At 47.5% G+C, this 23,065-nt stretch overlaps 1 protein-coding gene across 1 annotated transcript in view; it reads left to right on the top strand.

The window, feature by feature from the left end:
* LOC122745349 (LIM domain containing preferred translocation partner in lipoma) overlaps positions 1 to 23,065 on the top strand; it is a 684,962-nt gene that overhangs the window by 214,339 nt on the left and 447,558 nt on the right. The window contains exon 4 of the mRNA XM_043990587.1: positions 18,769 to 18,970. Coding sequence (XP_043846522.1) covers positions 18,778 to 18,970 — 193 coding nt within the window. The 5' untranslated portion in view covers positions 18,769 to 18,777. The remainder of the gene's footprint in view (positions 1 to 18,768; positions 18,971 to 23,065) is intronic.

Genomic DNA, 23,065 nt, shown 5'->3' with positions numbered 1-23,065 from the left:
ACTTGGATTCTTATAAATTTGATTTAGTTCCCTATATATTTTAGAAATGAGGCCTTTATCAGAAATACTGGCCTCAAAAATTGTTTCCCAGCTTTCTGCCTCCTTTCTAATTTTGGATGTATTGCTTCTGTTTATACAAAACCTTTTTAATTTAATGTAATCAAAATCATCCATTTTGCATTTCATAATATTCTCTATCTCTTGTTTGGTCATAAACTTCTTCTTTCCAAAGATCTGAGAGATAAACCATTCCTTTCTCTCCTAATTGACCTGTGGTATCACCTTTTATGTCTAAATCACGTACCCATTTCGAGACAGGGAGGTTTGTAATAAAAACACAAATGATATGTACACATGAAGCTTATGCCACAAACACAGAAGACTGTACATATGTGTTTACAGATCTATTTACACGCATGAAGGTTATGTTGCAAACAGAAGATATATCTGCATACATATGAAGGTTATGTTATAAACATAAAAGAGACGCATGGATATATATATACATACACACACACACACACACACAACCAGGCTAACAGATAGAAACATGTGTGTGCGTCTATCTGTATTGCTTTTAAATCACCTTCATTTCCCCAAACATCCTTCACTTTTTCCCAGAGTTCTCCTTGACAGAGGTCAGGAAACCATGGGCAAAGGTCTGCTTTCGTGTTGCCTGCACGTGAGGAATAGCTTTTATGCTTTGAAGTACAATAAAACTGCTGATTTAAAAGTTTTTTGTAACAAAGAATAAAAATAAATTAATAATAAAACAGTTGACAAAACTTAGGACACATGAATCTTATGTGATAAAGCATGTCCTTCACATAGAGTTCCAGTTCTTCTCTCTTCATGCCATCTTGGACTCGTGCCTAATGAAGACCACTGTTTTTGCCCATAGGGCGAAGGGGCTTCGTGTTGTTTCTCTCTCGGACATATCAACATCTTTACTGTCCTTTATGCCCTTCATCACTGCTTAATGATCCACAGGTTTATGACTTATTCAGTGATCTGCTCAAATTCAGGCCCTCTCCTCCTCTTCCCTTTCCATCTGGGGCTTGGCATAGCCCTATGGATATTCCAAATCCTCCCTAAATGAATGGGGATTTGCCAGGCTAGTTGCCCGCTGCTTAAAAGGAATGAGCTACAGATACTGTTTTTTTCATACATCAATCACTTCCCAATATTTCTTCCCCCATCCCTTACTTATTTATTTGTTTATTTTTTTTTTGCGGGGCAATGGGGGTTAAGTGACTTGCCCAGGGTCACATAGCCAGTAAGTGTCAAGTGTCTGAGGCCGGATTTGAACTCAGGAACTCCTGAATCCAGGATTGGTGCTTTATCCACTGCGCCACCTACCCACCCCCCATCCCTTACTTATAACAGAGAACCCCTTCCTTCCCTCCCACCCCCAGCCTGGCATCCAACACAGCAGCTGCCTCTGATCACATAGCATTTGGGGGTTGCCACTTTTATATAGAAAGGAGATGTGAGCCCCATGACCTGCCTCTTCTGGCTTATCCCTGCCTACAGTGAAAAAGGACCTTTTTTTTTTTTTTTTCGTGGGGCAGTGAGGGTTAAGTGACTTGCCCAGGGTCACACAGTTAGTAAGTGTCAAGTGTCTGAGGCTGGATTTGAACTCAGTTCCTCCTGAATCCAGGGTCCAGTGCCACCCAGCTTCCCCTGAACCAGGGCCTTTTATCCCATCCTCCTTTTCCCCAGCCAGACTGGGAATGTTAGAGTTCAGTGTCATTCCCTCCTCTCTGGTGATGGGGAAAAAGTCATTGTCTTCTGGGACCAGTTTGCTTTTAAACAGTGAGACTGTGGAGCTCTGCAGATGTCACCAGCCCGCCCTGCTTGCCTATCTCCCTCCTCAAAGGGTCCTTTCCCTAGGCTCGGCCTTGATGTAGTAGTGGCTCCTCAGCTCTGCCCGGGGAGCTGCTGCTGCCAGTCTCAGCCACGTCTGTAGCTCTGCTGCCTCAGGTGTCCTCTGCTGGGCCCGGCTGGCTGGAGCCGGCCCAGAACCAGCCGTTCTGAAAGGAAGCCCCTGGCTCCTTCCATTTTCCCCTAAATTCTGAATTTATCCCCTCGCCCCCAGCAGGCCCTCCCACATGCTCAGCAGAAGAGGATGGTCAGGGCCCTGGTGAGTCTCTTTGTCATCCTTGTGTCCTACTGCCCACTCTGGGACGTTTCTCTGGCTCTCACCCTCTCTGTCATCCCCTTCTGCCGGGCTGCTGAGTAGTTCTGCTGCTGGAGGCTGGGCACGGTCTCCAGACTTGGGAGGCGTCTCTGTAACTCCAGAAGCAGGAGGCCGACGGTCCCGTAGCCGTGTGGGTGCCGTCTCCTTCAGCCTCTGCTGCGCCGACTTAAAAAGCCAAACACAAACACGAGCACACACCCCACTGCCTGCGTGCATTAATACTTAAGAGTGTTAAAATAATTCATTGTGCTACAGAAGTGTAACCCAAGGTCTTGGAATCCAATTAGTGAGGAAAACAGGTTGTGAGTTGGGACTAAATAAATAAAAACAGCCTGAACCACAAAAGGGCTCAGAGCTGAGCTGAGAACAGGAACTGGGAGGGGGGCAGCTGAGGGAAATGGGCAAGGAGGTCAAGGCTGAGTCCTCTGTAAGCTCCATGAAGGCTGGGGGGCATGCAGCCAGGCAGAGCGGCCCACCCCGCTGAGGAGCACGCACTAACCCTCCTCAGCGTTGGCGGGGCCGTGTTTTTCTGGAAAATTCACAGTGTCCCCAGAACAATAACAAACACTTTATGGGTCATCCTCCAATCCTGAATGCCAATGTCAGGGCCAGGGGATGCTTTGCAAAGTTTTCCAAAGAGCATGTTGCGTCTTTGTCCGTGAGCATATTGCCTGAGTTGTGAATCATACTGTTGGGATACCCGCCCATTTTGGGATCTAGCCTTGGGTTAGTATGAGAGAGACCTGCCATGGGGTTTTGCCGGTCTACAATAATTTTGCCTTGTGACTTTCCCATCTTGCCTACCGGCAAAGGTTTGGCAATGACTGTTGGCACATCTGCCTTTAAGTCAGATGGCGCCATCATTCCATCAAGAAATGTCAAGCACCTTCTGAGCTCCAATGACTGTGCTTTGTGTGGGGAGACAAGGGCACAGAGGAAGTGCTTCCTGCCTTCCAGGAGGTTAAATTCTAAGTGATGGGGATTAAAGACTGGGCTTGGGATGTCACAGGGATAGGGGGCTTTCAGGCAAAGACACTTTCTGCAATGCACATAAGATTACAGAGGGGACCGGGGATGGAGCCCAGATATCCCTTGGTCTTCAAGCCTTCCTCTTCCTCAGTTAAGCCACGAAGCCTTCCTGGCTTCCTATATATCTCCAAGCATATATGTGGCTAAAAATATCATCTCTATCCACCAGTTCATACAGCTATCTACTTATCCATCCATTCAACTATACCGTATCTATTTCTCATCTTTCTTTCCATCTGTCTATTTATCATTTCTATCTCCAAATGAGGTTAATGCAAGACAGCTCAAAACAATGTAATAAGTATGGGGTAATATGATAATGTCAAAAAATGATTAGAGGTAAGTACTAAATATCTGATTTCATTGGTATGGAGAACTCTCAGGTGAGGCAACTCTCTCTCCCCATGTTGGTCAGCACCTTCTCTGAAATTTGGTCATAGAGAGTTGCCTGGAATATTGATGAGGTCAATGACTTGCCCAGGGTCACACAGCCAGTTTGTCAGGACTGGGATTTGAAGTCTGGTCTTCTTGTTTCTAAGGCCTAGTCTCTGCCTATTCCTCCAGGCCTCCTCCAGGATAAGTCAATATTCTCCAGAGGGAGGAAATAATGGTCCTTGGCCCATGGTTACTTTGGTAACCAGATGTCAATCAGATGAATGATAGGATTAGTAGAGGGTGGTTATATGTGTGAGACTAAAATTGGATATTAGATCATAAATCTACCCTACTTAACCTTTCCCTTAATTTATCTCCCAGACTAGTAAATGGAAGAAGCTTCTGGTTTTCTAGATAGACCTTTTATTGTATGGTAGTCACAAGGTGATGTTTATTAGAAGGATAGGAAAGTAGAAATACAATACAAATCGTCTTAAGTCTAGACTTAGTCTATATTCTGTATAAAACTCACCAAAATCCAAAGCCACCTTTGGGGAGAGAGACCGAGTCAAGCACGTGCTGTTAACCAAGAGCCGGGCCAAGTCAAACTCCAGTCCGTGTCTGTCTGTACAGTGCAGCCAGGAGACCAGCGGAGCAGGAAAAAGCCCCAGTTCCGTTCTCTCCTTGCCTTTTAAGCTCGCACCCCGGAAGTCAAGTGCTCAGCAGGCAATCTGGCGTGCGTTGCAGGCGGACTGGCGTGCGTAGCTCATGCTGTTGGTCTCCTCCCCAAAAGGGTGGTCCTAAAAAAAAAACCTGGCGTCTCTCCATTATCTAACCGACCATTAAAACTTTTTACCAGATCTCTGTCTGCTCGTTTTCAGTAAATTCCCAGTTATCCATAATGCACACAGCTAGAAGGTTGAATTATTTTTCACTTCAAAATATACTTAGCGGCTAACCACCAGCACCACACATGCATGCACTTTGTCTCTGTCTCTCTGTGTCCCCCCACCCATGTCTCTCCCTCTGTCTCTGTCTCTGTCTCTGTCTCTCTCTCATATACACACACACGCACACACACACACATACACCCCAAAACAAACAAAAATACTGTATTCAGAAGAGACCAATCTTGTCTCTGCCATTTATTAGTTGAGTGAATGTGTATTTCCCCAGACTTTGTAAGATTCAGTTTTTACTGTCACTAAAATGGAGAGATAATATGGTGTGGTTGAAAGAGGGACTGACCTATAGCTTATGAGACTTGGGTTCAAATCCTAGTTCTTCCCCTCTATACTTGTCCAGCATTCAGAAAATCATCTAACCTCCCAGCCCTTAGTTACCTCATCTGTAAGATAACCAAGATTTTGTCCAGTCAATCTAGTCTGGTTGTTGGCCTTGGACTAGTAAATTGGCAATGGCTTTAGAAGGATCCCATTGGAATCAAGTATTCAAGATGGCCTTCCTCTGGTGTTTGAGGAAGGAATTGTTGACTCCATGTTGCCTCATGGTTATAGAAAGGTCATTGGCAAGGCTAGTGGCTTTGGAAGTGGGGAATCAGGATAGATGAGAGAAATTTTCATGGAAAAAGAGCTGCTATAAATATCTTTTCTACAAGAGAGGGGGTCTTTAAAAACACTGTGCTGTTCCTCCAGTATAATCCTAGCTTCTCTCCTCTTCATATTCATTTCTTGATTAGCTGTGGTGGTTGTCAGAGATGTCCAGGTGAGCTTGCTTTTTAAACTAAAGCCCCCTAGCCAAGCTCATCAGGTATCCTAGGATTTCTGGAATTTTTGTTCCATGAATTACTTTCAACAACAAAAAAATGACCCCCCATTGTAATTTAATGTACTAATCACAATATTCCTTTTAGAAGTATCTATCAAGTGTTTGAAATAAATAACTTTCCCCCTGAAGCTCGAAATTACAATTTCTACCATATAATTATAATTCTAAAATATAAAATTTTATTCTACTTATAATCATGAAAACTCTAAATATCCAAACTTCAAATAAATGTGTGTCTGATCATGATGGTTTTGTATCACTTCAGAACCCAAGCTAAAATGCTTAAATCATGCATAAGCTTGTTGTCAAAAAAAGATATATTTGTAACATAATTGGGCAATTATGTACTGCTTCAAGCACCATTAAAGAATTTTTAGCTGGATGCTCTCCAACTCCTAAATGGGGACCACTGATCTAGACAATAGGATCATTGACTGAATCTTGAGTTGGATCTCAGAGGCTTCTTGTCACTGAGTCTGACCACCATATTGAATAAAGGAGATCATTGCTGCCTGAAGAAATCCCACCTGAGATGGATCACCCAGTTAGTAACTGAGGCAGAAGTAGGACCCAGGTCTCCTGATTCCCATCAGTGGTGTGTTATTTATTCTACCACTGCTTCTTATGTTTTCTTCATCCATTTTTTTTTCATACCAGGTGTTGTACCTTCCTCCCATCAGTCAGATGGTGCTGTCTTCCTCGCCCTTCAGTCTCCCACTGGCTGACTCCCTGCCTGTAACCCTCTCCCTCTTTGTCTCCATCTCCTGAATTCTCTAGCTTTCTGGGAGTCTTGGCTAAAGTCTTGCCTTTTCCTTTCCTCCTGCATTAAGCATCTTCCCTCTGACATGATCTCCATAATTAGTTATTTGTGTGCTATTTGCTCCATTAGACCTTGGGTTTCTTTAGATCTGGGGCTGTTTTGGCCTCTCCGTGTCCCTGTTACTTGGCACAGTCCCTGGCACATAGTAAGTGCTTGCCGACTCGACGTGGATGGTTAGACTCTAGTGCCCATTAAATGGAAGGTTTGAAGCCTTTATCAAGTAGTGCTAGCAGTTCTTAGTTAATGATGTGGGAACCACATGTTCCCTTCCAGGAGTTCTCACCAAGTTCATAGGGCAGAGATCATGGAAACAAAGACCCTCCCCTGGTCCGCTCTTGCCTTCCCATATCATATTCATGGGGTGGATGATTCCTCCCTCCCCTCCCCTTCCCCTTTTCCTTGTCCTACTCTAACTTATTTAAACAGTACCAACCAAGGGGGGTGAACTTATCCTTTTACTGAAGGGACCAACTAAGTAAAGGGAATGATTGAAGCTTATCTCCATGTAGTTCAGAAAAAGAAAGGAAGGGGAGCTGCAAACCCTTTTGAAATGAGAGCCGCTGGCTCAATGAGCTGTGTGGAAAGGCCCCAGAGCAGCCGAGTCTGGAGAAGGAGAGCCTTGTGCTCATTCAGCTCGCGCTTACCTCCAGCGGCTAAGACTTGGCAGACGTCACAGGCCTGAAAGGGGGCCAAGTATAACTGATTGGTTAGGCTCTATCGAATGATTTATTCCCGAAGGGAAAACTTTGGCTCTAGATATATTTTTATGCCCTTTTAGGTATAATAGCAAAACCTATCTCCCCTGATTCTCCCCACCTCCCAACAATTCTTTTTACATGATTTTATTTGACTAAGGCAATGCTTAGAATGCTTATTGTTCCAACTGTTTAAAACACACATGTGATCCCTTCCAACTTCTTTTACAGATGGGTAAACCAAGGCTCACTGAAACCCAGAGTTTGCCCTTGGTTCCATAGCTAGGAAGGGTAAGGTGCTAGATTTGAACCTAGACCTCTCCTGACTGGGTCCAACACTCTTCTTTCCATTGCTTCTGGGTTGGACACTCAGTAGAGTTCTGAGCTGGAGAGAGAAATGTGGGCATCATCAGTGTCACAATAGTAGTTGAAGACCATTGCATTGGACAGTTGAGTCACTGGTGACTCCCTCGTTGTACACTGGTGGGGGTAGAAGCAACTGGTCAGGCATCCTATCATCCTGGGTTAGTGGGATCCTGGCATTGCTGAATGGGTAGAGGAAGGACTATTTAAGAATTTATTATGTGATTGGTGATAGCTAAGCCTTATGAATTATTGCCCATTGGCCAAATCAGAATGTGCTGTGGTCTACTCCTGGTAAATGCTCTAATGGGGCAGTCTCCTGAGATGCAGAGGAACAGTCCTGCTCCCTCTTCTTTTAGCCCATTTTAACCTTTTTAATGTTCAGCCTTTCGTCATGGGTAGAGATACCTCCTTTACCCGAAGTCCCCCTTCCAAAACAAACAGACAGACAGAAAACGTATCTTTTTTTGGTTTAGTTCAATTGAATCCCACAAACATTTAGTAAGGCTCTGTCAGTGCCCATAAGTGTATGTGTGTGGGAGGGAGGGCAGGGGGAGGCATGCCGCGTGAACATGTTATGTCCTGAATTCAACCATTCATGTACCGAAGGAGGCTTGTTGCATTGAATGGGGTGGTGAGAGGAGAAGGGGGGGAGCTGAGTCTGCAAACCCTTTAGGTTCACAGCTTTTGTGAGCTAAAAATCCACTGGGCAGTTATGCTGGAGGGGTCATGGTTACAGGCAGAGAACTTCCTAACAATGAGAACATCCCCAAAGGGAGGACTTTAGGCTGCCTTGACCACCACTAGGGATTGCCTTCCATCTCTTCTGTATTTATCCTACTTATATAGTATTGTAGTTCTATATGGTATAAATGTATCTATGTACTTCATATAATTTCCTATTTGTAATATATAGAGTAATATATACTCGTGCATCTATATAATTTATATGTGTAATACATATACATTGCACATCACACATTACATGTATGTAATGTATATCCAGGCATACACTACACATGCATGGGCACACGTGTGTATGTATACATACACACAGAAACACACACAATTACACACATGCATGCCCCTAGTTATTTTCATGATGTCTTTTGCATAGAAATGTCACCTCCTTTAGGTTGGGGATTGCATTTTTGCCTTTCTTTGGAGCCCTAGAACTTGGAACACAGTCTTCCCTTAATTCATACCTTTTGGTGATGGCGTGAGCACCTGGAGGTTTGAGTAGAGCCTGACCATGACTCCTCAGGGTTTTTGCAGAGGGTGGCTTCTTGCTGCTTCAGGCAAGGGTTGGCTGAGGTGACCTGCAGCCCTGAGGTTCTATCGGCCCATTGCCTGCTGGGCGACGGCCAAGGTCTGAGTGCGTGCCTCAGACAGGAAGATGCGCCTACAGAGCCCCGCTCTTACCGAACAGATAAATGCAGTGTCTCAGCTGTGTTGCACAATGTTGTTACTTGGGGGGAGCGGGGGGGGGGGGGCCGGGAAGGAGGAGGACACCAGCTTTTAAGAGTTGGGCTCTGAATGTGCCGAGGTTAAGGCGTCTTCCACCGGAAGACCTGTGAGAAGGTGAGCTGATGATGATTCTCCTCACGTTTATCCAGAGCTCTCTCTGTTTGTTGTTCCACTTGGTTCTCACGGCAGTCTTGTGAGAGAAGTGCTGCTATTGCTCCCTTTGGACAGAAGAATAAACTGAGACTGGAGAGTTTATCTGAGGCAGGATTCAAACTCAGGTCTTCTCGACTCTGGGTCGGGTGTTTGGTGCCATGAGCACCCTGGCTTCCACTTGCAGAGTGCTTGTTTTGCCAAGAGCTCAGGATTCTTTCTGGTGTGTCCACCTTGCTTCAGTCTCCATGGTGAACCCACCCCCTCCGCATTTGTTCTAGGCCCCAGCTCTCCTGGGAGGATGCTTTTTGGACATTGAAAGCAGCTCTACAGAGGACGTCTACAATGCCCCTCCTTGGCCTGTCCTCGTGTCTGCCTCCTCACCGGACTCTTGGGTGCTCCAGGGGGATGCCGGAGGGCCCAGCGGCTCTGCTCTATGAGTTGCTGTCCAGCCTCTCACCGGGGAGGCCTGGACTTCTTCCCAGGGTGATGTTTGATTTCTTAGTGTTGACTGTTCTTCTTCAAGGGCAGTTCTTCCCTGAAGAGAGGCTTTGTCCAAGTAGGAGGATGAGCTGCACATTTATTTTCGCTCCCCGTTAACAGGCCTATAGTTAATTCATTCAAGAGTTGTTACTCAGGGCTCGACCTGAGAGCCACAGATACAGCTGTGTCCTCTGGGTCCCACGTGTCTTGCCTGGGCTCATGCTTCTGACTCAAAGAGGAGAGGAAGGCAAGTTGGGGTATGCAGCACACAACAGCCGGTTCTGCCTCTGTGGAACCCAAGGGCTAAAGAGCAGCCTGGAAACAGGCACTTGTTAAGCACCAACTGCATACCGGGCCAATGTCACCCACATGGCCCAAGAGAAAGCCACAGTCATGGCCCTCCAGGGCCCACTTTTCCGTGGCAGAGGGGACCTCTGGATGCATCCCATTTAGAGCAGATATGGAGTAATCAGAGAGAGAAAGCCTAAACAAGGCAGGACTGGGAGGGCCGGGGTGCTGGGAAAGGCCTCCTCGAGAGGGTGGGGTTGGTGCAGGAGCCAGAGGGCAGGAGGGGGGCTGTGGGCAGACAACACAGGAGCATGGCAATGGGAGATAGGAGGTCGAGGCAGGAAGCGTGGGTGCTGCCGTCGTCACACTCACTCTGGTGACGTCGGGTCTCCAAATGGAGGTGTGTGTGTGTGCAGAGCGCTCCCATCTGGGGGTCTCCTCCAGGGAAGTCAAGAGACCCGCAGACGGCCCCCAGGGCTGGGCCAAGGAGCCCCCAGGGAGCACGCAAGGATGCCTCACCATCGGCAGCTCTTAGCTGACCCCACTTCTAGCTCTCAGCCGCTGGCTGGCACCATCTTGTATCGAGCGCTGGGTTTCGATTCAGGAGAACCTGAGTTCAAATCTGGCCTCTCACACTTATGGACTCTGTGACCCTGGACAAATGCTATTGCTTCCTCTATCTGCAAAATGGGGATTATCATAATCCCTACCTCCTCGGCTTGGCCCGGTGGGCCTGGTTTGGGCCTAGTCAGAGCCTTTGGACACATAGAAGCTCCAGGGGCAGCAGGAAGTGGTTTCTTTCAGGAAGACCAGCCACTTTGTCAGGCCAACTGAAGGGCTACTAGAAATACCTTTTGTTGTTGGGGGTGGGGGTCAGACGGCTGATTTTGTGGAACATTTTTTCACATTTTAGACACAGGCTCACTGGGGAAGAGGTTATATCCGATAATGATTTGGAAAAAGAAGGGGACAAGAAAGAGGGAGCTGGTAACTCTGAGCTGGAGACAAATTCATCTTAGCCTCTGAAAATAGATTTAAGAAAACAATGGTAGAGAAGGCGCTTGGTAAAAGGCAAAGCTGGTGGAAACAGTCAGCAGATGGGAGTGTGTGGGATTCTGTTGACCCGTGGCCCAGTGGTGTGAATCCCACAACTATCTGCCCACAAATATTTGTGGGATGTTAGGGCAGGACATCCTCGAATGTCTCTATGACTGAAACAGAGATAACAGCTGGATCATGATTTCGTGAATGGGCGGAACTCCGGGGTGAGAAGACGCCTTTTAATAGAGGCTGATGCCCTCCTGACAATTTCAGGTTTTAGAGAATTGGCCAGGGCACCCAGGAGAAAGGTCACACGTGTCAGAGTTGGGACAAGAACCCGGGTCTTCCCAGACTGGAAGCCTTTTCCCGATCCATTACCCAGGTAGCTAAGATAGAATGCTGGGCCTGTAGTCAAGAAGACCTTAGCTCACATCTGGTCTGAGACACTTATTAGCTGTGTGACCCTCGACAAGTCATTTAACCTCTGTCTGCCTCAATTTCCTCATCTGTAAAATGTCTACAGTAGCACCTGACTCCCACAGTTGTGAGGATCAAAGGGGGTCCTCTTTGTGCCATATGTCACACAAATGCCATTACTATTGTTCTCGCTGTTGTCACCTGTGTTTTGTGTGGTGGATGTTGTTGCTGCTACCCAGACTGCCTTTAAATTATCCCCATGAGAGCCTTACCTCTTACCTCCTCTTCCTTTGCCAGTGTCTGCTGGTGATTAAGAGGATTCATGTTCAATAAATATCTCACATTATGGGGGGTTTTGTGTACTAAGAATGCTCCAAGAGATTTTCTTTTTGAGGAATAATAGGATATGAGTTTGCTAAACTTCCAAAGGATCAATAATGATAATTAAATAAAGTCTTTGAGGTGTCCTGTGAGATTAGCATTTTTACATTGTGGAATTTTAGATTTGCAAGGAGCCTGAGGGATCATTTAGGCCAACGACCCATTTTATTGCTGAAGAAACTAAGGTCCAAAGGCGTTGTGACTTATATCTTGTCTCATCACTTTGTTTACACACAATCAGAAGTAAACTCAAGGCTTCCTATTTGGAGTCCAGACCCCTTTATTTATTTTTTCCCCAATTGTTATTTTTCCCTGATAAGATTCATCTTATCGACCATGCAACTGATCTTAATGAAGAAAAGGCATAGGGTAGCTAGGTGGCACAGTGGCTAGAGTGCCAACCCTGGAGTCAGGAGGGTCTGAATTCAGATGTGGCCTCAGACACTAGCTGTGTGATCCTGGACAAGTCACTTAACCTACTTCCCCACCCCCTGAAAAAAAGGACAGGTTCAGGCATTCTTGCTCCCAATTTCATTCATAGGAAAACTTCTTGAAGTGAATAAAGTTCACGATGGATCTTATGGGACTTTTGTTCATGAATGAAAGCAGAGGTGTTCGGGCTAAGCCTGTGGAGCAAACATTTCACTGTTGCCATATCACACCCTACGTAGGAGACTGGGATCAGGCTGGGCTTTGATGCCATCCACAGATTTCCATTCTTTTTTCCCCTCTCTTAAAAATGCTTTGATACTTTTTTCCTTCTGTCCTCCCTCCCTCCTTCCCTCTTTCCTTTCCCCCTTCCTTTTCTTCCTTCCTTTGTTCCTTCCTTCCTTCCTCCCTCTCTCCTTCCTTCTCTCTCTCCCTCCCTCCTTCCCTCTTTCCCTCCCTCACTTTTGCTCATTGATCCTTCTTGAAAATTGCCTCTGTTGTAGAAATGTCTTTTATAACAGAGGAAAGCAGTTCAGCCAAAGAACCCAATGCATCTCCTTCTGTGTGACAGCATTTGTAATGATCCCCATTGGTAGACATCATCCCATCCCATCCTCCATTAAGGGAGGGGTATGTGTTTACTCTTTACTTCTCTGGAAATAGAATGGGGTGTTTTCTGTTATCCACTTTGTGTTTTTTACTGTCATCTTTATATATATCTTGGTTTTTGTTTTTTTTTGGCGGGGCAATGAGGGTTAAGTGACTTGCCCAGGGTCACACAGCTAGTAAGTGTCAAGGGTCTGAGGATGGATTTGAACTCAGGTCTTCCTGAATCCAGGGCTGGTGCTTTATCCACTGCACCACCTAGCTGCCCCTGTTTTTTTATTTTTTTATTAAATCAGTGTCTAGATTGGGCTTTTTGGGCTCTAAAAATCATAGACCCAGAACTTGTCAAGAACTCAGATGTCTCCAAGTGCAACTCCCTTATTTTACAGAGAAGGAAAATGAAGCCCAGGGAGTTTAAACCACTTTCCCAGGGGGTCACCCGACTAGTACACAGCCAAGGCAGGATGTGAAGCCGTGTCCTCTGACAGAGGCACGGCCGCTTCCCATCTGGGCTCTGCCTCCTTCTCTGCATCAGTGCATACAAGTTCTCTCTTGTTTTTTTGAATTGCTCACATTCTTCATTGCTATTGTGCAATCATATTCCATTTCATTACTGTACCCCCATGTGTTCAGCCATTCCCGTCCCGACAGGGTTCCTATTTGTTTCCAATTCTTTGCTACCATAAAAATTCTATGAAAATTTTAGTTTATGCCAAGTTTTCCTTCCTTTTTTCCTTCCTTCCTTCCTTCCTTCCTTCCTTCCTTCCTTCCTTCCTTCCTTCCTTCCTTCCTTCCTTCCTTCCTTCCTTCCTTCCTTCCTTCCTTCCTTCCTTCCTTCCTTCCTTTTTTCCTTCCTTCCTTCCTTCCTTCCTTCCTTCCTTCCTTCCTCCTTCCTTCCTTCCTTCCTTCCTTCCTTCCTTCCTTCCTTCCTTCCTTCCTTCCTTCCTTCCTTCCTTCCTTCCTTCCTTCCTTCCTTCCTTCCTTCCTTCCTTCCTTCCTTCCTTCCTTCCTTCCTTCCTTCCTTCCTTCCTTCCTTCCTTCCTTCCTTCCTTCCTCCCTCCCTCCCTCCCTCCCTCCCTCCCTCTCTCCCTTCCTTCCTTCCTTTCCAGCTGGTCAGCCATTGTGTCCCACTGTCCTGCATGGCTTCTGACAGCATCACTGAACAAATGCTTGCTGTATTAAATGGAATTAAGGGAAGCCAAGGGAGGAGGAGGTGACCCACAGTGTTAAGGGGTCCAGGGAGGCCAAGGAGACTGAGGCCAGCGAAGCCATCATTTCACTGAGCCGTGAGGAGGTTGCTCATGCCCTCTTGGGGAGTGTGGCTTGACTGGAGCACTGGGGATGGTTGAGTGAGTGGAAGGAAGTGTCTGCTCTGGATGGAGAATAGGAGTGGTTCACGAAGGGGATGCCAGGGAGGAGGGCAGCTTGAGAGTCCCTGGGGGTCCCTGGGCACGTGTGCTGGCTTAGTGTAAGGGGACAGAAGAGAGGGGGGAACATGGAGGCCTCTGAGAGAGAGGCAGTGCCGCAGGGGACTGGGGCAGGTGCGTAATGAAAGGCAGAGACACTGGCCTTAGCAAAGACTGGGGATGGGGCGATCTCTCCCCATGTGGCTGGAGGGAAAGAAGAGTGTGTGGAGGTGCTGAGGAACTCAGAGGAGGTCAATCTCGTCTCGATCTTCTTATCCAAATGTCGGCAGCTCTTCGGCTAGGAGTGAGAGGCCTCCTACCCAGCACTGGGTTTCACTCAAGGAGAGAACAGAAGGCAAACTACCTTAGGGCAAAGAGGAACAACCGTGAAGGGGGACAACCTGGGTTCCAATCCTGCGCCCCATGGTTTGCTGCCTGTGACAGTAGTGAAGTTACACTTTCCGGGTCTCGGCTTCCTCGTCTGTCAATTGAGGGGCTTGAACGCGAGGCCCTGGGATCTCATGTGGCTTGAGATCTATCTATGCAGGATCCCACGAAGGTCTGAGACTGCCGCCATGGTCAGTGCGATATGAAGAGATGGATGGAGGCAGTGGAGGGCATAGAGAAGCCCCCAGGGCAGGGGGAAATGTCGCTTTGCCAAGAATTCCCTCAGCACCTTTTCCATATCCCCTCCAGGAGCTTTTAGCTGTCGGCGTGGGTGTAGACTCACTGGGTGATGAGAGTCACCGAGGGTTGGGGGGATGAGGGACAGGGAGGGGCCTGGGAAGTTTACGTGGGGGAGGGATGATGCTAGCAAGCATGTAAACGGGCAGTGCCAGGCTCCAGCCTGCACAGGCTGTGAAATGGGAGTTGAAGAGAAGGGAGAGACTTGGAGCACAGGAGAAGATGGGGCAGGAGGAGAGTGGTAGCAACAGCGGATTGTGGGAGGTGGCCTGAGTCAGGCAGCTTGGGACCTTGGTGGGTCGTGAAGAGAAAGTTCTTCTCCAAAGACTTGTGCCGGAGTACAGGGCATAGAGATTTACAGAAACCCTCAGGCGTGTGCCCTGGATGGGTCTGCTCTGGGAGGCAGGCATGGGGCTCAGCTGGTCATGGAGAGGTCAGCAGGACAGAGTCGAGAAGAGGAAAGCCAAGATGAGGAGGTGAAACCCCTATGCTTCTCCTTTGAGGATCTCACTATTCGGGCCACACTTCCCAAAACCAGAGGTCTCGGGGCGGCCAAGGCCTTCTGCCCAGCTGCAGTCAGCCTGTCCCCTTTGCCCAGGGAGGCCTGGTTCCCCTCCTTTTCTCCCGGCCTCATTTGGGTTTTTGTTTTTGCTGAGGTATAGGTTCATCCCTTTCACTTCTTGCTTTCAAAATGATACAAAGGCTGGAGCTAAACTTTGTTTCTAAAATCAGGGAAACTTTGAGGAAGTAAGACTGGCCAAGGGCGGGTCTGCTGGCCCTGGGCTTCTTGCCCCTCCTCAGGCCTGGTTCTCTTTCGTCCCTCCCATCATTTGCATGGTGTCTCTCGGCAGAGCCCAGGACCCTGGCAAACAGGGCGGACTTTCAGCCACAAGTCAGAGAGGACACATTTGACCCACAGGAAAAGGGAAGTGACTTAGAATTGAGGCTTAGACTTTCGCCATGGTTTGACCCATGCCCCATATTTTATAGATCCAGAGACTGAGGACCAAGGGGTCTGGAACCTCACCACACATCATGGCCTAGAATCAGAGGTCGGATGGTCACTTTCTGGGTGTGACATAGAGGAGACTCTCATTGTAGCACAGGAAGGGCCGAGTTGTCACAGCTATAGCCAGAATCCTGAGAGCTCAGCGTCACCTCACTTCCATTCATATCTTCTCCCATTGCTCCATGTCTGAAACATCCCTGGGTTGCATGTGTTGGAGGAGTGGGGAGGGATGGAGAGACAGAGAGACAGAAAGAGAGAAACAGGGAGAGAGATTGAGAAAGAGAGAGAGAGAGAGAGAGAGACAGAGACAGAGACAGAGACAGAGTGAGAGACAGACAGAAAGACAGAGGGAGGGAGACAGAGAGAGGAGGAGAAAGGAATGTGTTTTCCTCTCTCCTATTTGGTTAAGAAGTCCTTAACAGTAGAGACCATGTCTTTAAGAGCATCATGCTTTTCTGGCGCCCAAACCCAATGCTGTGTACTCAGGAGATGTCAGACAAAGCCTACCAAATCACCCAGCTCTAGTGCAGGCCCTTATCTTCTGCCTCCCCTCTGTTTGTGGTAGCCCCCATTTCCCTGCCTTTTACCTCTATCCCCCCCATCCCCTTTACCTAAATAATAACAGCAAGGATTTATTGCGGCATTATGATGTGGCTCCCTTATATGATGGAGAGTGTGTCAGGGCAGGAGATAATCCTGTAAGCATGTTGTCATGAATGACAGCATTTGGAGCTCTCTTCATCACCCCCGACGGCAGCACCTTCTACGAGTTGTCGGCTCAAGGATTTCCTGGAGTGACCCTTCTCTTTGCTTGAGCAGACAGCTGGAAGCAATCATGCCCCCCTCTCAATTAATTCAGTCCAATTAATAAATTGCTGAGTGGGGGCGGTGCCAGGGAGATGATTCTTGCAGGCTTCCGCCCCTCCTGTTGGAGGGCCCTTGAAATCAGAATTGATGGCGGGTCTTTGGTGTAAAGCCCGCCACACTTGGTCCCCAGCTGGGTAGGAGCTGGCTGGCTGGCTGGCTGCTTCATCTGGGGTCACTGCTGGCCTCAGCCAGGCCTCTCGTGCAGGTGACTGACCCTATTACAGAATAATACTTGTCATGATTTCACAAATGACTCTTTATTCCTATCTCTGGTCTTCACATCGTGTTCATTTCCAGAGGTTCGCCTTGCCTCTCCCCTACTCTCTGAGCCATCTCTTCTACCCAAACCAGCAAGTCAGCCACAGGATTCGAGGCAGCCACCATGCATGCCCCTTGATGTAACGCCTCCTCCCCTCATCCCCAGCTTCTTCAGGAAAGGGAGGCACGGAAGTTCTCACCTATTTATCAAACTGGTTCATGATCATTTGCTGGCGTTTGTGTAAGCGGTGTTTGTTTCTATGCCCCTTGCGCTTTCAAGGCTGCAGAGCACCTTCTGTGGGTTATCCCAGGTGAGGCAACAACCTTTGGGGTGTCTGCTGTTACCCCATTTTACAAACAGCTCTCATATCAGCTCACCTTGTTGAGCCCTTCCTGTGAGTCAGGTACCTGTCCTCAGGGAACTTAGCTTCTTTTTATTCTTTTTCTTTTCTTTTTTTTTTTTTTTTTTTTTTGCGGAGCAACGAGGGTTAAGTGACTTGCCCAGGGTCACACAGCTAGTGTCAAGTGTCTGAGGTTGGATTTGAACTCAGCTCCTCCTGAATCCAGGGCTGGTGCTTTATCTACTGTGCCACCTAGCTGCCCCCTGGAACTTATCTTCTGAAATGGGGAACAAGGTGCAAACCACCAGGCACATTCAAGATGTGTTATACAGAATGGACAGAAGGCCCTCTGGGAGCGGCAGCCATTTGTGGTTTTGGGGGGCTGGGAACGGCCTCCTGGAGGAGTTGAGGTTTAGGTGGACTCGTGAAGGAAGTCAGGGAAGCGGAGGGCTGGAGATGGCCGAGTGTTATGGACACGGGGCCCGATGAGTGGGACGCCTCTCTGTACGTGGTTTACCACGTGCCCGGCTTCCTGCCGACGTGTTCCTGGGAGAAGCCAGGGGTCATTCAGAGAATGCCTGGAAATTGGCTAAGGGTCACCCGGCCTCCTTTCCTTCTGTTAGTCAATCCTGGGCCCAACGAATCATCCAATGGGTGGCACCTGTCAGGCACCAGTAGAGTTGCTGTCCAATCACCAATATATGTCTTTTTCTTTGCTCAGTGTGGGTCATTTAACCAAAGACTTGGAGGAATTAGGGTTCCCACTTCAGAGGTTCTGTGCTTCCTAGAATCCCAAATGTGGACGGGAAGATGTATAGGCCAAAGGACGAGACTGGGTGGTCTTCCTGACACACATCCCATAGACGTGGCCCTCGTCACCCTTATGGCGTTACTGTTGTTGAGACGATCACAAGTGAGATTGCATCGTCTGGAGCCAGTTGTGTTCCGGGCAATTCCTTTGTCCCAGTGCCTCGCAGACATCCATTCTGGGGCACTCTTCTTGTTTACAGCAAAGGCAGCTTCACCAGGGCCAAGAAAACAGATGTCGGGAGTAAAGGAGAAAGTGCCTGTCTTCTCCTTTCCTGCTCCCCACTTCCTTCAGGACAATACAAGTTAAATCCCTTTGTCATCTGGTTCTTGTATTGCTCCCCTTCTCACAGCCTTTGTTCCAGGTCAAATCCCCCCTTCCCCCTTTTCATTCTTCCTTACACACAACATGGCATTTCCTCCCCCAATGCATTTCTGCCGGCTGTAGCCCATGAATGGATGGGGTCCCCCCTTCACCTTTACCTCCTAGGTCTATGGCTCAGCCCAAGCACCTCCTCTTCTGGGGGACATCTGTCGTGATCCTGCAGGGTGGTAACCATCTCTTCTTCTCACGTTGTAACTTAACTGTATTCATATAGGATGGAATGAATGTGTGTATGTGTGTGTGTGTGTGTGTGTGTGTGGAGGGAAGGAGAGAGACACACACAGAGACAGAGACAGAGAGACAGAGAGAGAGGTATTTATAGAGAAAGAAATAGGTAGACATTAGGATGGATATACACATAGATATTGGTAGAGATGTGGACACCAAGACAATGCCTTGCCCAGAATAGCTGCTGCTGTTTTAAATGTTCATTGGTTGGATCCCTTCAAATACAGGCATCTTTGTTCTCTTCCCATCAGTACTCAACCATGTCTCACCCTTCGTGGCTGCCGCCCAAGAGCACGAGTGAATCCCTTGGTCACGCCCCTGCTCGGATGGAGACGACACATTCGTTTGGGACGCCCAGTATCTCTGTGTCCATGCAGCAGACACCCAAGAAGTTTGCTCCAGTGGTCGCCCCCAAGCCCAAATACAACCCCTACAAGCCTCCTGGTGCTGAAGGTAAGAGGCGGAGTTGGGACTCCCTGAAGTGGGGCAGGGGAGGTCTGCGGGACATGTGGTGCTGGATGACAGTGGACTCCCTTCTGAGGCAGTGTGGTACAGTGATGGGGGTGCTGGTCTAGGGGTCAGCAAGATTTGCTTTTCCAAACTCTTTTGATGTTTGTGTGTGATTTGGGATATTTGTGATGATGGCAGGTCACCCAACTTTTCTGAGGCTCCATTTCCTTCTGTGACTGAAGGAAATAACAACCTGCCGGGGTCCTTTGAGGGGGCTGGGATGTTTGCACAGCTCCCCCCTGCTGCTGCACATATGGTTAGGTCTCAATAAAGGCTCCGCTATTTAACCTGGGGATGACCAGAGGTAAGTCTGTCAAGGGCATTGCAGCATGAGAGGACTGTGGCAGTGTCTACTGTGGCATCTGGCCATTTCTACTCCTGAGGTGCCTCAGCCTCCTGGAGCTCTGGCACGGTGGATTCATGTCCTCGGCCCCTCCTTTGAACTTTAACCATTCCTATGCAGAAATGGCTCCTTTTCGGATGAGTGTGTTTGAGTGGATGATTCAGAGACTCTCAGGTAGAGGGCTATCAGAAGATGTGGGTGGAAGTGCCTCCCTCCCTCCCAGCTGTGTGATGTTGGCCAATCACTTCACTTCTTTGTCCCTCAGTTTCCTCATCTGTAAAATACTCCGTCATCTCTGAGTTCTCTCCTAGAAGGGAGTTCTGTCCCCCTGAGACTCAATTTCCTCACCTTAAGTTGGAGTTGAGAATTCTTTACTCATCAGACCTGAGATTTCATCAGGACAGGGAGTTCCCAGGGAGGACCCCCTACCAGGGCAAATCTGCAGTTTCTCTGCCATGCAGTCTCAGAAAGTGGCCTGGGTCCCCAGAGAGCTTTAGAGATGTACCCAGGACCTCCCACCCAGCATTTGCCAGAGGGGAAACTGGAGCCCAGTTCTTCCTGACTCCAAGGCTGCCTCTCCTTCCCCTATCCCATGGGCTTCACAGGGTCATTTTGGTGAAAAGCCCTTTGAGGGGCAGCTAGGTGGTGTAGTGGATAGAGCACTGGCCCCGGAGTCAGGAGGACCTGAGTTCAGATCCGGCCTCAGACACTTAACACTTACTAGCTGTGTGACCCTGGGCAAGTCACTTAACCCCAATTGCCTCACCAAAAAAAAAGAAAAAGAAAGAAAAGCCCTTTGAAAGTCATTCCATTGTAAAGAAATGGGAATTGGATTGTTCCTTGACCTCCAGACTCAGTACCCAGAAAGATGACCCAGGTCAAGGAAACAGAAAAGGGCATTGGTGGTGTTTCTACCTATGATTAGGGTCTCTCCTCTTTTGTTCCCCCCCATCTTTTTTCTGGCTCCTGCTTCCTGCCCCACTCATTGGGGGCCTTTAATTCACCAATCATATTCTCCACCTGGAAAGCAGTCTTCCTCTCTTCCTCCCTTCCACATCTCTGTCCTTGCTCACCTTCCTCTTGCGATCCTTCCTTGCCTCCCTCTGTTAGGCTCTTTGACTCTCCTCACTTCTCAGACCCAGTGCCACCAACTCAGGAGCCACTTTTCAACTCTCCTCCATGGCCTGCTCTCTCCCCCTCCCATTTCCCCCACATTATATGAATTTGTATTTTGCTGGATCTCCCTCGTAGAATGGAAGTTCTTTGAAGGCAGAGTCATTTTTATTTTTGTATTCCTAGCACCCAGGACAGTGCTTGCACAGCAGAGGAAGGTGTGCACTAAATGATAGTCCTTACCTATTTTTGTTGTTTTCTTTAAACACAGAGACACAGACACAGACACAGGCACGCACACACACACACACACACACACACACACACATACACATACGCATACCCTATCGTGCGCACTATTTAAAAAGCCCACAATTAACTTCCTAATGACCAGCCACTCCTTCTTCTACCAACAAAACAAAACCTTCTCTTGTAACACATAAATATAATCAAGCCAAACAAATCAATACATTGGCCATGTCTGAAGAGGCTACTGCATTCTTTACTGCTTGTCTTCCACCTCTTGACTGACAGGTGGGAGGTGTGTTTTCCTCTTAGTTCTCCGAAGTCCCCATTGGTCACTGTACTAGTGAAGAATTCTGAAGCTTTCATCACAGTGTACCTTTGCAGTATTGCACCGTAATACATCAACCTGGTTCTCCTTCTAGTTATTTCACTCTTCATTATCATATACAATTTTTCCAAAATTCTTTCCCCTGAAATGTCCATACGAACGAACCCTTTATTATAGTCCGTGATTATATTCCCTTTATGTCACAATGTGTTCAACTGAAGTTTATTGTGGAAAGTGAGATACGGCATTAGATATTCATCTGAATTCAATTTATATAAGCTGCTTTCTATTTTTTTGAGTAGTAAAGACACTCGCTGTCATTCAGATAACACTGGAAAGTTTCCAAAGCCCATCACAAATATCTCATTCTTTCCTCCCAGTGATCTTCTGATTGAGTAACTTTTTTTTTCTAAATATTTTTGAACATTGCTAATTTTTTGGATAGTTTGAAATACAGCCGCGTGAAAGTCCCTTGAATTCTCCCTCCCCCTTTGAAAAATGTCTTCCCTTGAGATTCCTCACCTTTTGGTCTTCCAGATGATTTCAGTTATTATGTTGTCTAGTTCAATAAAGTGACCCCTTAGACATTTGATCGATATGGCACTAATTCTAGTTTCATCACTTATGTTGGCATAGCTCCAACTGTGATCCTGCAGTATCTCCGTGTCTTTTTTTTCTATTAAAAGTGTTTTATAGTTGGATTCATATTAGTCCTGAGTGAATCTTGGTAGTCTGACTCCTGGAGATTTTCTACATTTTATTTTTATTTTGAATGAAATTTCTTTTTCTATCCTCTCCTGCTGGCTTTTGTTGGTAAAATACAGAAAGCTTGATGACTTTTATGGGCTGATTTTATATTTGCTTCCTGAAACCACTGGTGTTTTTTGTTTGTTAGCTTTTATTTCTTTCTTTTCACATTCACTCTCTTGAATACTCTAAGCAAACTGTCATGTCATCAGCAAATAAAGAAAATATGCTATTTGTCTTTTTTCTGTGCTCTTCAAGAGGAAATGCTTGTGTTTTAGGGTTTTTGCTTCTTTCCATGGACGAATAGGGAGCCTCTCAGCCCAGGCCAGGGGATTATGGGTTGCGAGGCTAGAAGATCTAATTTGTGGTCTGGGTCCCTTAATTCTGAGTTCACCAAAGAAGGCAGCTTCTTTTGCCTCCCTGAGCCCTCTTTGCTGCAAGCATAAGTAAGAAGAAGCCTTGAAATACGTAACCTTCTTTGGTTTCCAGTGCTCCCCTTTCCCACTCCCCCCTCAACCCTTCAGGTTCTTTGGGCATGAGAGCATCTCCAGAACATCTGATGAGTCCTGAAGGCTGATGATGGGGGCGGGGGGAGAGGGGGCTCTGTACCCAGAATGCTCTTGTGATTCAATGGTGGTGCCTTCAATCTACATGGATTTGAGTTTGGGAGTCTCTGTGCAGCTCAGCATCCGACAGCTCTCCCTACCAAAAAATAATGCCCCCAGCATGGCTCTCCCTCACCCATGCCCCCTGCATGGGACACAAAGAGGGATGAGGTATTTGACTGACAAGCTGCCTCCCGTCCTCCAGTCAGCATCTCGGCCAGGGCCTTGGGACCACAGCGTCTAATATCAGAGCCTCAGAACATGAGACTTCTGGGATTCGGGAGGGAAGGGACAGTTAACGACTCTCCAGTCCATCACACCCCGTTCCCTTTTTATTGACTCATTCTCTCCACGAGGCTCTCTAATTGTTTCTCCAATGACCTCAGTGTTGTTGTTGTGGCAGTCTTGCCTGAGAGGCTGCTCCGCGCGCGTTTATGGCTCTCTGTGCGGAGAAATGCTCTTAGTCATCTCCCTTGCATGTGTTTGCTCCTCATTTATTCCCCTTTTCTCCTTGGGCCCGTCCTGGTGGCGAGCTTGGGAGCTGTGCTGGCCTGTTACTCCTGATGGATTTCAGACTGAGCTCCTTCCCTGCAGTAAACTCTTTATGAGTTTGTTTGTTTTTGAGGTTGATGTCATGGGCCCTGTGCCCGGCTTCT

The sequence above is a fragment of the Dromiciops gliroides genome, chromosome 3, assembly GCF_019393635.1.
Source record: "Dromiciops gliroides isolate mDroGli1 chromosome 3, mDroGli1.pri, whole genome shotgun sequence".
Taxonomy (NCBI): domain Eukaryota; kingdom Metazoa; phylum Chordata; class Mammalia; order Microbiotheria; family Microbiotheriidae; genus Dromiciops; species Dromiciops gliroides.
The sequence above is the reverse complement of the archived record's forward strand: the minus strand, read 5'-3'. Positions and strand labels throughout refer to the sequence as shown.